At 47.5% G+C, this 13,742-nt stretch overlaps 1 protein-coding gene across 1 annotated transcript; it reads right to left on the bottom strand.

The window, feature by feature from the left end:
- Positions 1–950: 950 nt before the first annotated feature.
- Positions 951–3,538, bottom strand: Gpr6 (G protein-coupled receptor 6). The gene is made up of 2 exons (XM_006982782.4): positions 3,140–3,538; positions 951–2,562 (listed from the first exon to the last, which is right to left on the bottom strand). The coding sequence occupies exon 2, from the start codon at positions 2,542–2,544 to the stop codon at positions 1,453–1,455; it is 1,092 nt and encodes a 363-aa protein (XP_006982844.1). The 5' UTR covers positions 2,545–2,562; positions 3,140–3,538; the 3' UTR covers positions 951–1,452.
- Between the last annotated feature and the right edge of the window lie 10,204 nt (positions 3,539–13,742).

Raw genomic sequence — 13,742 nt, 5'->3', positions numbered from 1 at the left:
ACCGCTGGAGAATGCTCTGCTGGTTGCTACCACTTATACTTCTTTCTTCCTTGACATTCATCCCAACATAAAATTAGATATTTGTTTACTTTTAGGGCAGCCTCTCCACTAAAATATAATAGCATGAGAATAGAGGGACTTTTTTTTTTTTGCTTGTTCACTTCACTTCCACATTCCCAGGCCCAGAATTGTGCCTAACATACAATAAGCACCCAATAAATATGAAATCCATGAGCAAATGTGCGTGTGTGTATTTTCCTAAGCTCCCAATAGAAATGTATGTGTTTGTGTGTATAGTTCTTCATGTGGGCTCATAGTATACCCCACCCCATTTAGCCTTGATTCATGACGCATTGATAGAGAGGAATGTTCAGTTGTTAAGGGTCTTAATGCCTGTTTGGAAGAGGAATGCATGGAGAAAGGACACCAGGCACACTTCAGTTACCTCATGAGGATCTGAAAATCCTGCCTTAAAAGAACTTGATTCATTTTGTTGGGCTCTCCACCTTGCTACCAGACCCGATCAACAACAATCAGAAAAAGCCTTATTCATAAAGCTATGCTGGGAAGTTGTGGCTTCCGGGTTTACAGCCGCACCTATGGGACTTGAATTGCTTTGTCCTCTGAACCACGTCTTTCTAATTCCGTCACCAAAGGAGCACATTAACCTGTACCAGTAGCATACGGCCTTTCCTTCCATGTTCTGTACACACTGTATACGAATGTTACTTCCTCCATGACTTTTCCTCACCCCTTGATCTGGATTTGATATTTCATGGAAAATGTAAGGACACATATGCAAATATATGTGCTTTCTTGGGTGAGGTTTTCTTTTTTTCTGGAAGGAGATGCTATGTAATAGACTTTTAAAATGAACACACTCATAATTCAGCTTTCAAATAATTCCACAATCCATCACATACTCCAGATTATATTTCTTATAATGTGTTTATTTGTGTACAAAATATGTTGTAGTTTATCGATGCATGTGCAGCAAAATATTCTATCACATACAACAAAAATACATCTTTGACTCCCATTCTCCTGCTCATGGAAATGGCAACACTGTTTTGGCATCTCAGCAGCTAAAAATAAAGTGCTATTATTAAGCAGTATTGGAATGTCTTCACTTGACAAATGTGATGTAAATCGAGTATACAACCACACCTTGTTGGTTGGTTTTTCACAGAACAGGAAGTTCCAGGTCCTGACCACCTCCAGAAGACACAAATACTTATATATATATGTACAAGTGTATACACTGTATATGTAAAGTGCCAACAAGCCTCTTGGTCTGAGTGAGTTTGTTGTGTTCACGCCCAGTCCCTCGTCTCCTGTAGAGTCAGATTCACACCACTGAGATCTCAAGAGTTCATCAGCAGGTACCTAGAAGCTCACCAAAGGCTGGCATGTTGGGTTTGTGGTGTTGGTGAGGGGACACGGAGACGCCCTTCAGACCTCACTGGGGGACCTGGAGCGGAATGGCACTTTGGATTGGAAACAGCCACAGAACAGGAGCCACAAGGCACGCTGAATCTCCTGGTTGCGGAAGGCATAGATGATGGGATTGATCATGGAGTTATAGGTGGCGGGCAGCAGGGTGGCATAGGTGTAGATGGCCGGGTCCTCTTGGCTACCCACCACACAATAGATGGCAAAGGGCAGCCAGCTGGCCCCGAACGTGCCTAGCACCACGGCCAGAGTTCCCACTCCCTTTCTAGTGGCGGCTAGGTGGGGCGGCGCCAGGCAATGCTGCTGCAAGGCGATCTGGTGGGCGTGGCGCCAGACCACCTGGCAGATGCGCACGTACAGGTGCAGCATGATGCCAAAGACCACAAAGAAGGAAGTGGAGAGCAGCGCCACGTGGCTGCGGGTCAGGGGGCGCACCACGCTGCAGGATGAGCGGTCGGCCAAGCAGTTCCAGCCTAGCACGGGCAGCAACCCCAAGGCGAGGGACACTGTCCAGGTGGCTGCCAGCAAGAGATGCACGCCCAACAGGGTCCGACGGGAGTAGTAGGTGAGTGCGTTGTACAGGGACAGGTAACGGTCCACTGTGATGGCGAGCAGGCTGCTGACTGAAGCGGCGAAGGAGGCCACTAGGAAGCCCACCATGAGCAGGCTCACAGTCTCCGAGGGCACCACGTATTGGAACACGAAGTGTAGGATGAGGCCACAGCCCGCCAGCAGGTCGGCAGTGGCCAGACTACCCACGAGCACAAACATGGGCGTGCGCAGCGCGGGAGTGGACGCGATGAGTGCCACCACCAGCGCATTTTCGCCTGCGATCACGGTCCCCGATACACACAGCAGCACATCCCAGGGATTCACAGCCGAAAGCAGTAGTCCTGACGGCCCTGCTGGCAGCTGTGAAGACAGCTCCAGTGACCCGTTAGGTCCACCGCCGCCTCCCAGCGCCGCGGATGCTGCCGGGGGTCCCCATTCGCTGGTGTCTGGTGCCCCTGCTGCTGTGGCCGCAGCTGCCGCTCCCTCCGCCGCCACTGCCACCACCTGGGAGTCGTTGAGCGAGGCGGCGCTCGCGTTCATGCCGCCAGATGTTGCTCCCTGCATAAAAAGGGACCGCAGATTGTCAGGTGCGCTCTCCGGGCTACCGACGAACTTTCTCCCTTCTCCCGCAGATGCCCTGCTCAAAATGCCTCGCTCAAATTGCATATCCCACCTCAGGAGCATAGTGGAGAAGTGGGGATAAAGTGAGAACCCCAAATAAGTAAGCACCTGTTGAGTGAATGAATGGATGGATGGATGGATGGATAAAATACATGGAGCTTTTGGGCTTTAGCAGATAGACACACAGATTCCACTGTGGACTCGCATGGACCATCCGATAGATATACGTGAACTTGCACAAGCATCCAAATAAGTCCCCTTGTAAATGGACTTAGCAGGGCAGAGCCGCTGTCCGCGGTACTGAAAGCAAAGTTGGATGTCTCAGCAAGCAGAGCGCAGAGCCAGAGACCTCAGGTCAGGAACTGGGAACAAAAGGACTAAGGGGGAGTGTGCTAGGTGCTGTGGTTAAGGCTCGCTGCGATTCTCGGACTCCCGGACAGACTCACTCCGGACTGCCTCTTACCCCCTTGCCTTCCCCACACGCTCATAGCACCCCCGGGAGCCCGCCACTCACCTGGGGAGTCAGGGCTCCGGGCAATCTCTGGTCATGCGCCCCGTGGCTGTGTGCCCGGCTGTGCTCTCTGCATGGACCGAGCAGCTGCCTGCAGGAGGCGGCCCCGGCGTCCAGGAGGAAAGCGCTGGTCGCCTGTCGTGGAGCCACCGTCACTGCGAGTGAGAGGCAGTGGCAGAGAAGGAGGTTGCGAGCCGCGCGCCCGCCCGAGATTGACAGGCGGGGCCCGGTGACGTCAGGCTCTGGGTTCTGGTTCCAGCGGATCACTCGCCACACCCGCCTGGCCAATCCTTCTTGGCGTCCCCCCACCCCTCAGAGACATCTCAGAGAGCTCCAGAAGGGAGGAGAAGCCAGAGCCTCCACCAGTCCAGAAACCTCCAGGAACGGGATGGGGGTGAGAGGAGAGGGAGAAAGGAGCCAAGACCGGAGGCCAGGCCCAGAGGGTGAGCAGGAAAAGGAAGGTGAGGGGTGAGCGACAATAAGGTACACAGCAAAAGCCAGAGCCAAGTGTCGCTGAGGGTCGGTGAAGCAGCCCCGGAGAAGGGGAGGTTGGGACAGGGGCATCTGGAGGGAGAGAGAGAAAAAACTCAGCGAAAGGAGTTCTCTTTTAAGAGTTAATTTGTGTCCCTTGAGTAGAGCCAGGGAAGAAACAAGGGACCGGGACCAGGGAAAAGGCAATAAGAAGGACAGCTGGGGCAAGCTGCCTCTTTCTCCAGAGGGGTTTACCTCAGCAATCCTCTCTCCCATCATCTTCTGAGTCCTGGTAGGCAGGTTTCCCATGATCTCCGCCCTTCTTGCTGCTGCCCTTACAACTGCTATTTAACTGAAGACAAGGTCTGTGTCTTGTTAGAAAAGAAGAAAACAGCAAAATGTGATTTACTTTCCTGGCAACAGACTTTGCCCTGTTAATTAGTACCTTATAAAACAAATTATAGGACCAAAATAGTGATAACTCAGCTGCACCAGACTTCAGTAGGCAGGGGTTTTATTTTCAGCCCAGATAAATCACCCTTTGGGCTTAAAGGTGTTTTGTTTTGTCAGTAAAATGCAAGTATTTGTCTTTTTCCTTTTGCAGTCAGACAGAATCTCCAATAGCTGTGCGTGGACCAAAAGCTAAAGTGGCTGGCTTTGGGTGAGGCTCTGAAAGAAACGATTTCACTCTGCTATTATGGCACTGGACTGAGGCCATAGCTGTGGCCTTACAGGCTACATGGTCTGGGCAGTGAAATAAAGCAACACACATTGCAGGTGCTTCTTGCCTTCTTGCCAGCCGGTGCTTGGCTTCATTTCTACATATAGCTCCAGGGATGGAAAGAGGAAGGAAGGAAGGAAGGAAGGAAGGAAGGAAGGAAGGAAGGAAGGAAGGAAGGAAGACCTTAGCTTGCCCATAGACTGGGAGGATGGGTTTATGTATGTTGACCATTTTAAACAGGACCTCCCCGACCATCCCTGGTCCTACCTCAGTGCACATGAACTCACCTGGGAGAGTGTGCATGCCTAAGGAAGTTCAGTTCTGCTGGGCAGTGGTGGCGCACACCTTTGATCACAGCACTCGGGAGGCAGGAGCAAGAGCAGGTGGATCTCTGTGAGTCTGAGGTCAGCCTGGTCTACAGAGCAAGATCCAGGACAGGCACCAAAACTACACAGAGAAACCCTGTCTCAAAAAAAGAAAAAGAAAAAAGAAGAAAGAAAGTTCTTTTTTTTTTCTTCTGAGACAGGGTTTCTCTGTGTAGCTTTGGAGCCTGTCCTGGAACTCACTCTGTAGCCCAGGCTGGCCTCAAACTCACAGAGATCCGCCTGCCTCTGCCTCCCAAGTGCTGGGATTAATTCTTTATGGCAATAGCTAATGTTGGGCTACAGATGGATTTATTCTCCATTTGAGGGCATTCACAACTTAACACACTCCACCACTATCACGAACCTAAAACTTGCCTGACATTCTGAGTTCCTGAAAAGACTCATTTTGGGTTTCAGAGCAAGACTGTCATGTCAGAGCCAAGAACGTGGTGACAGAGCTCTCCGATGAACTGTCAAACCTCTTCACATTTGCAAGTGATCACATCAGGTGCAGGCCGAGGCCCTCAGGCATGTCCCCAGACAGCTAATAATGCAGGCCAACACAAAATCAGATTGTGAGTCCTTTTGGTGATTTTTTTTTCTTTGTAGCTTGGTCACATGATTCTTAAGCATGAATGCTGTAAATGACAACACTGTATTATAATGTCAAAAGATGGGCATTCCTGGCGGGGGAGGCCCACATCTGGTCCGGTTTCACATGCCAGAACATAAGAATCAATCTGAACCCAGCTTACCTTTTGTCTGGACATTCTGAGTTTTGTCATAACCAAAAATAAACATGGTTTTGGTGGGGGGTGTCTCAATTAATGTCCTATGACTGTGAAGAGACACCATGGCTATGGCGATTCCTATAAAGGAAGACATCTCACTGGGGCTGGCTTACAGGTTCAGAGGTTTAGTCCACTGTTGTCATGGCAGGAAGCAGGGCAGCACACAGGCAGACGTGGTGCTGATGGGAGCCGAGAGCTCTACATCTGGGTCGGCAGGAAGCAGGGCGAGCGCGAGACACTGGGCCTGGCTTGGGCACTTGAGACCCCCAAAGCCCCCCCCCAGTGACATACTTCCTTCAACGAGGCCACACCTACTCCAACGAGGCCACACCTACTCCAACGAGGCCACACCTACTCCAACGAGGCCACACCTACTCCAACGAGGCCACACCTACTCCAACGAGGCCACACCTACTCCAACGAGGCCACACCTACTCCAACGAGGCCACACATTCTAATGCCACTCCTTAAGCATTCAAATATAAGAGCCTATAGGGGCCAATCCTATCCCCACCACCACACGGGGTAAGCTGACTCACGAGGAATCACATATGAATACAGTGGAAAGCTTGTAAACTACATGGGTTGTGTGTTACCTTTCCCAGATGTAGGTCCTGAGACCAGATGGGGCACATTTTTTTTTTCAATTTTTCCCTCCCTCATTTCTACTCATCTCTTGGGAGGTAGAAGGGAAAAAAGGCTTGAAACTTCCTTTTTATGTCTCTACCACAAATCTTCCTACCTTTGAACTGCATTGAATCTGTTTTTTTTTCCCTGTGAATTCTTTATGCTTGATTAAACACTCAACTAAGTATATTGTTCAAGTACCAGCTTGCCTTGTCCTGGTTATGTTTCAGGAGTCTGCCAATTTGATTCCAGACTCGCTCTCACAGGGTTAGCTCATTATCACCAGTCCAGTGACAAGCTGGTTGTAGCCTCTGGTTCTTCATATTCCAGCACTCACTCACTCACCGGCATGGACATGAGGAAGCTCGCCTTGTCTGTGATGATGCCTAATCAGTCAACCCCGCCTCTCTCCATCAGCACCTTTCCCACCTCAGCATATTTCAGTGGCTCTCAACACTCACTGTACATTAAAATTATCTAGAAAGCTTTTTAAGAAATCACTGGTTTCTGGATCCGTTGCCCAGAGATGGATTTATTTGATCTGAAGTGATGCCTAGGCATTTTATTTTCAACCCATAAAGCCAAAGGTGAGAAGATTCGTGAAAACAATTGTGCAATTCCCTTGTCAGGCAGTGTCCAGTGAATTCTCTGAGATAGCACCCTGCAGTTCAGAATAGGTGTAAAAAAGGAATTTCGGCAGCAATCCATCTGCAAGTCACTCAGTGAGTGTTTCACCCACTAACCAAACCTCTTCTGCACACCTTTAGTTTTCTACATTCACAAAGGACCTTCTTTCCATCCCATGATGAAGGTTGACACTTGGTTCTCTCTCAACCTAAAGGGGCTCAATGGCCTCATCAGGAAGTACTAAACTTTGGCCACTTCCAAGATGTGCCTACTCTGGGCCCAAACCTTTGCAAATAATTGGTTTAATGAAATCAGAGCTTTATTCGACAAGCTTTATAATCTTATAAAACTATAGCAGTTCTGACCCACCTCTGGGCATCTACACACACACAGAGAGAGAGAGAGAGAGAGAGAGAGAGAGAGAGAGAGAGAGAGAGAGAGAGAGAGAGAGACCACACACACACACACAGAGAGAGAGAGAGAGAGAGAGAGAGAGAGAGAGAGAGAGAGAGAGCGAGAGCACTTGGTTCTTAGAGCCAAGCATTGCAGTTCTTTTCTGGAAAGTGTAAATCTGGTGGCACACTGGTCCTTGTCCTGACAGGTCAGGAAGACAGAAAATGCTGGATGAGGTATTTGAGGCCATTTATTGAGAAAGAACACTCCTGGAAAAAAAGCAGACATCATAGAGGACCACTGAGTCCAGGTCCAGGATGTTGGATGGAGTATGTTCCCTTGAGGACTCAGGCTGAGGCAGGTGAATTTTATTTAAAATGTATTCTTCTTTCTCTGCTTTCACTTGGGTCCAAAGTATCCTCTCATCCTCGGATAATGCAGGACACCCCCTCCCTCAACATGTCCAAATATGGCAAGGATGCTCTTTCTTTGTGCCAAGTGGACAGTACTCCTAATCACCTCACAGTCTCAAGAAATCGGCATTAGGAGCAATGCAATAATGTAGAGAGCCCTGTGCAAAGCAGCTAAGAGTTGGTGTTCCAACAAGTTGGCAAATCACTTTTTCCCCTGAAAAAACAATGGCTTTTAAGATCACTTATTTTCAGAAAGTAAAATGCTGAACAGTATAGAAAAATGTAGTCTTCCATCTTGAGTAACTGACTATTGGATACGAGACTGTTGATCAGAAAGTTGCATCTACTGGTATGTTTGAAAAGAAACTCAGAGGCAGTCTACCCATTGTCTTGATCTACATGTTCAAAGTGCTTTGACACTAGTGGGTTCATACTCATTATCTCATTTTATTCTTTGAAATAATCACATGGAGTTAGAGACAATGATCTTTGCTACTGGAGTCACTCGGGTTCAAGGAGGTAGAAGAGATTGTGACAGTGCACACAGGGCATCAGCAGAAGCCTGCATCCAGACAGGTTCATTTAACCTGGCGCTGGTATTGCCAAGGGCTCCTTAAGGGCCAGGGGTTGTCAATGGAAAGAGCATAGAGTAATCCCTGAGGGGGAGGGAGACTCTTGTACCCTCTGGGTGTTAGTCTGCTTCTTTCTGTCTGTCTGGGTCCTGAGTGCAGGTAGCACCTGAAGAGCCATGCAAGGAGCAGGCCTGTCTTGGTTGGCTCTGCCTTCTAGGCCACCGGTCGCTAGAATAGGGATCTCCCTGTGTTCAAGGATTGGTGTTGCCCCTCTCACACTCTTCAGGCTAGACTCCTCTAACTTTCCCTCGCAGGGAAGGTGAGCACCAGGGTCTGGGGATGAGATATAAACACACACACACACACACACACACACACACACACACACACACACTTCCCTTCCCATTCCACCCTACTCTAGTACTTCTGCTTCACGAGAAAAGACGGGCTGCTGTTAGAACACGTGGCACAATTAAGCTAGACATGGGTTGCCCACCACTTGAGCAATTAGATAGACTTGTGACTAGTCACTGACACTCTCAATGGGGAAGACAGGCCAACACACAATTACATGTGCAAACCTGCACAGACACAAAACTTCCCAGGGCTTTCCTCCAGAGAGGTGGATCCAAATGATAGGGGTGGAATTTTCTAACCTTAGTATGACTACTAGTAGCATTTTATAGATGAACATTTTCTGTTTCATGGGTTGCTTTTTAAAAACATTGTCACCATGAAGATGAGTTTTCAAAGAAAACAATGTGCTAATATTTTGCTAGCCGAACAGGATTGCTAGCCAGATTGTCAAACTCTTGAAGTGCTGGGACAGTGTCAATTAATCTTTCCATTACTGTGATGTGGCACAGAATGGGTGCTAAGTTAAGTCTATCAAATGGCTACTTCCAGGACCATCCACCTGCACGTATATTTTATATAGTTATAGCATATACCATAAAGCATATAGTATAATTTATATAATTACAATTTAATAAATAAATTAATGATAAAATGTGTATTGTCAACATTTCTATATTTTGTCATAATCATGATTTCTTACTTTTATTCAGTCATTTATTTATTCAAGAGACATTTGTTGAATACAATCTGTATATTAGATATTACACTAGAAGTGGAGATGCCTAAATAGATAAATAGGTAAGTTAACAGACTGCAGGAGAAAAGCATCATCAGATTACAGGAGAAAAGTTATCAAAGATGTGTTCCTGCGAGTTATGGTGGCATCCAGGAGTCTCACCCAGGCTGGTTGAATCAGAGAAGATTTCTCAGATGAGGTGGTGTCCAAGCTGAAATATGAAGGATGAGTGCTAGCTCCTCAACAGGATGGAATAGAAGAGTTCCAGGCGGGGGCACTATATCTTTAAGGTGTGAAAGAAAGTCTAGGGAAACTGGCAGACCACTCTGGGGCTGTGGGCCACTAACTCTGTCTGGCAACTAACGTGAAAGGGAAGGAACAGAGAAGAGCCAGCAGGTGGGGCCCGCTCGATCAGGCCTTGTGTCAAGTAAGAGGTTCTTTATCACAAAGGTAGTAGCGAAGGCTAGTGACAGATTTTCTTAAGGAGAAAAGATTGATAAAATCAGACTTGGGTTCTATGGTGATTCAAAAGAAAATGACCCCCAAAGGGAGTGACACTATTAGGAGGTGTGACCTTCTTGGAGGAAGTGTGTCACTATGGGGGTGGGCTTTGAGGTCTCTTTTGGCTCAAGCTTCCCACAGTGTGACAGATGACTTCGTGTTGCTTCTGAGTCAAGATGCAGGACTCTCAGCTCCAGCACCATGTCTGCCTGCACGCCACCATGCTCCCAGCCGTGATGATAAAGGGCTGAATCTCTGAAACTGTAGGTGAGCCCCCTCAGCTAAATGTTTTCCTTTGTTGTGGTCATGGCGTCTCTTCACAGCAATGGAAACCTAACTAAGACAGGTTCCTCCAATAATTCACAAAGGCGCTGCCAACAACTATATAAAGAATGGAGTAAAGACGGGGAAGAGTGACAGTCTGATCAGCCAGTTAGGAGGGTGTCACAATGGTCTATTCTTTTTAAAGGGGACATGAAGCCTTAATGGAGAGAAGTGTCAGTGGAGATTGGGGAAGCTGACAGATCCTTTAGACAGTTTGGATGGCTTTAGTGAGAGCAACTCTAGTTGCCATGAAAGGTGGTTATTAAACTATTAATGACATACTTACCAGGGCGTTAGTTCTCGCTCACATGAAATTCACGACAGGCCCTTCAGCATGGCAGACAGCCCTTCACACAACCAGCCCCAGAACCTAGGCCCTTCCGTCCTGCAGTCTGTCCTTCCTCCTCTGAGATCCCAGGGTTTCTCTGCATCTCACAGTCTGGCCATTGAGGAGGAAGTTTCGGAGTCTCACGGGGGGGGGGGGGCGGGGAGGCATTGCTGGGCATGGGGAGACACAGCTAAAGGGGGAGTTTGAGGGTGACCCCAATGTTATGGTGCAGGAAGGGTTGGGGCTGACAACACTGAACACAGTCATAGCATGCTGAGTTTGAGGTGGAACACAGGGGTCTCTCAAAGCCCAGCAGACTCTAGACTAGAAAAGCAAGTTAGGAATCATCTCTGCCATTGCTTGAGTATGTACCACATGAGGTAGGTTCTACTGTTACCTCCATTTTCTAGAAAACAAAGGCTTAAGAAGTCAGATAACTTTACCACATGGTGGAGAAACAAAGTCAGAGTTTGGACTCCATATGTCTGACTCCAGTTAAAACGGGAACTCATGAAAGTCCCTTGTGGGACGAAGTCACCACAGGATGGGTGGAGGAAGAGGGAGCCACAGAGGACATTTTCTTTTAAAGCAGCCAGTAAGACAGAGTTGTCATGGAACCTAGCCTTACCCAGAGTAGAGATGGGTGGGGGGAAGGGAGGAGGAAGAGAGAGAGAGAGAGAGAGAGAGAGAGAGAGAGAGAGAGAGAGAGAGATAGATACCCATTCAAATGATGAGGTAAAGTCAAGGAAGATAAGGTAGCTACTGGTGACGTCACTGAAAGAGTAGGAGTGATTGGCAGCCGTACTGATGCGGGTGGTCCATGAATGAGGCGTGAGATAGGGCAGTGGGCACGCATACAGAGAGGATGGCTGGAAGGGAAAGGAGCAGCAGGGCAGCTGCTTCCCAGAGTTAGGAGCTTAAGGGGGAGATTTTCCTTAAAAGCGAGAGACAAGATGAACTACGGCAAAGCAAAGAGGATGGGGTTGACTTGAGAGGGTGTGGCGTGGGAGGGAGACGGCAGAAGGCACAGAGAGGGTCTGGAAGACAGCTGGCGAGTGCAACCTGATGAGGGGACGTAGGGGAAGAACCACCAGTGGAGATGGGACCACGCAGTGTGGCTTTTCAGTGTGGCTGGAGATGGGAATACCAGGTGACAGTGGTGGGAAGCAGAGGGTCTTCGGCCGTCATGTGACGGTCATCTAATTGCCAGGACATGGCCAGAAACGCGGACAACCATGTTCGTATCTTTCTACAGTGTCAAGATTTATTGGATAACAATAAATTTACACATCACTGTCTCAAGTTGCCAGGTAGTCTCGACAGTGGACCATTGTCAAACACAGGATCTTTTATTCCAATCTGAACTACTAGTGTTAACTCTCAAGTTACACATCACACAGGTATTGCATCTTTGTATGTGTGTGTATGTTTGTATATATAGTTATAGATGTCCTTGACAGGGTTAAGGAGACATAGAGTTCAAGGAGTTCAAAGGAACCTTCCTGGAGGGAGGGGGAAAACTGATACAGACGCAGAAAGTCATCATGTGGGTAGAGAAGAGGTCAAAGAACCAGGTTGGAGAGTCACTGAAGGCTCACAGAGGCAGACCTAAGCTACAAGTTTGCAGACTTAGTCAGGACTCAAAGCTGAATCAAGTTTCAGAGTCAAGGTGCAGGACCTTGGAGGCTGTAGAGGTGATGCAGGACCATGGAGGCTGCAGAGGTCAGGTGCAGGACCATGGAGGCTGCAGAGGTCAGGTGCAGGACCATGGAGGCTGCAGAGGTCAGGTGCAGGACCATGGAGGCTGCAGAGGTCGGGTGCAGGACCAGCTCCAGGTAGAGAAACAGGTGGACAGAAGAACAGACAGAAATTTTAGTAGCCTGCATTAGCAATGCGCACTGGTCTAAACTAAAGCCCCAGGGGTAGTCAAGAGTCCATTGCTTCTTAGTCCCTTGATGTCCACATCAAGTGGTCAGGTGACAGATCAGTGAGGCCACTGCCATCACATTATTATGTGTTCTCATCTTTATAGGGTACAGGTGGTGATATTGTATGTTTCCTTGCACTGCTGGTTCTCCTGACATGGTTTTAATGCACCCACATGCTCATGTGGTCCTTCTCCACTTGATAGTTTATATAAGTAGCATTTTGTTGTTGTTGTTGTTGTTGTTGTTGTTGTTGTTTTAGGAGTGGTATCGATCTGCGTCCTGAAGTGCTGGGCATCTCGTAGTGTCTATATGCCAAGTGAAATGCAGACATCTTGCCTCTGCATTTGCACTTCAAATGGGGTCGCCCAGTGCAAGATGCAGCTTGAAAGTCACTGTTTTATACAATATGGAGCAATTCTGAGCAGGGCACAGCCCGGTCTCAACACCAATATTACAGGAATCAACACTTAATTCACCATTCCTCTAATGATAAGACATTTAGACTATTAATATATTGTTATGGATAACCCTACAAAGATTACTTTCATCACATAATTATTTTTTATTTTGTATGATTATCTTACTGTGAACATTGTCAGCCAAAGGGCAAAAGTGTTTTCCTGGCTCTTTAGATGAGCTGCTAAATTGCTTTTCAAAATGCTGGTAATAATTTACAGTGTCAACAAGACTGTGAGTGTGGCAGTTTCTCTGGTGCTGTAGCTCTGGGCTTTATTATATTAAAATACAATTTTAATCCAGTGGGCTTAAGTGGTACCTTCTTAAAGATTAAAATTGTATTCATTTGATTACCAATGACACTGGGCCATTTTTGCAAGACAATTTGTACTTCCTCTTACTTAAATGATCTGTTCTTTTCTTAGGTTTTGATGTTTTTATAGGTCTAAAGAAATCTGCTGTGGGTATAAATCCTTTGTATGTGAAAATTAAGTGTATTTTTTCCTATTTATTTTTTTTTCACTTCAAGGTTTGGTTATCCAGATGAATTGTATTTCAACAAATATCACGTGTGTGTGTGTGTGTGTGTGTGTGTGTGTGTGTGTGTGTGTGTGTGTGTGTGTGTTTGTGAGTGTGGGTGTGCATGTACCACAGCACACATGTGGAATTCAGAGGACAATCTTGGATGTTGAATCTCACCTCCTACCTGTTTGAGCTGGGGTCTCTTGCTGTCTGGCACTGCATACACTAGGCTAGCTGGCTTGCCAGTTTCTGGAGATCTTCCTGTCTCCACCTCCAGTCTCACAGTGGGAGCATCGTGATTTCAGACACTTTACCACTGAGCCACCTCCCCAGCCCAAACTGCATTTTTGTGACATTGGTGTCTTTTGTTGCTGTTGTTTTGGGGTTGGGGGTGAGCACACAAACTAATGGATTTCATTATGACAATTTCATTATATCATCGTTTTTAACTCATACTCAACTCCCCATTACTCT

Source organism: Peromyscus maniculatus, chromosome 16 (assembly GCF_049852395.1).
Source record: "Peromyscus maniculatus bairdii isolate BWxNUB_F1_BW_parent chromosome 16, HU_Pman_BW_mat_3.1, whole genome shotgun sequence".
Taxonomy (NCBI): domain Eukaryota; kingdom Metazoa; phylum Chordata; class Mammalia; order Rodentia; family Cricetidae; genus Peromyscus; species Peromyscus maniculatus.
This window is presented reverse-complemented; position numbering and strand designations above follow the sequence as displayed.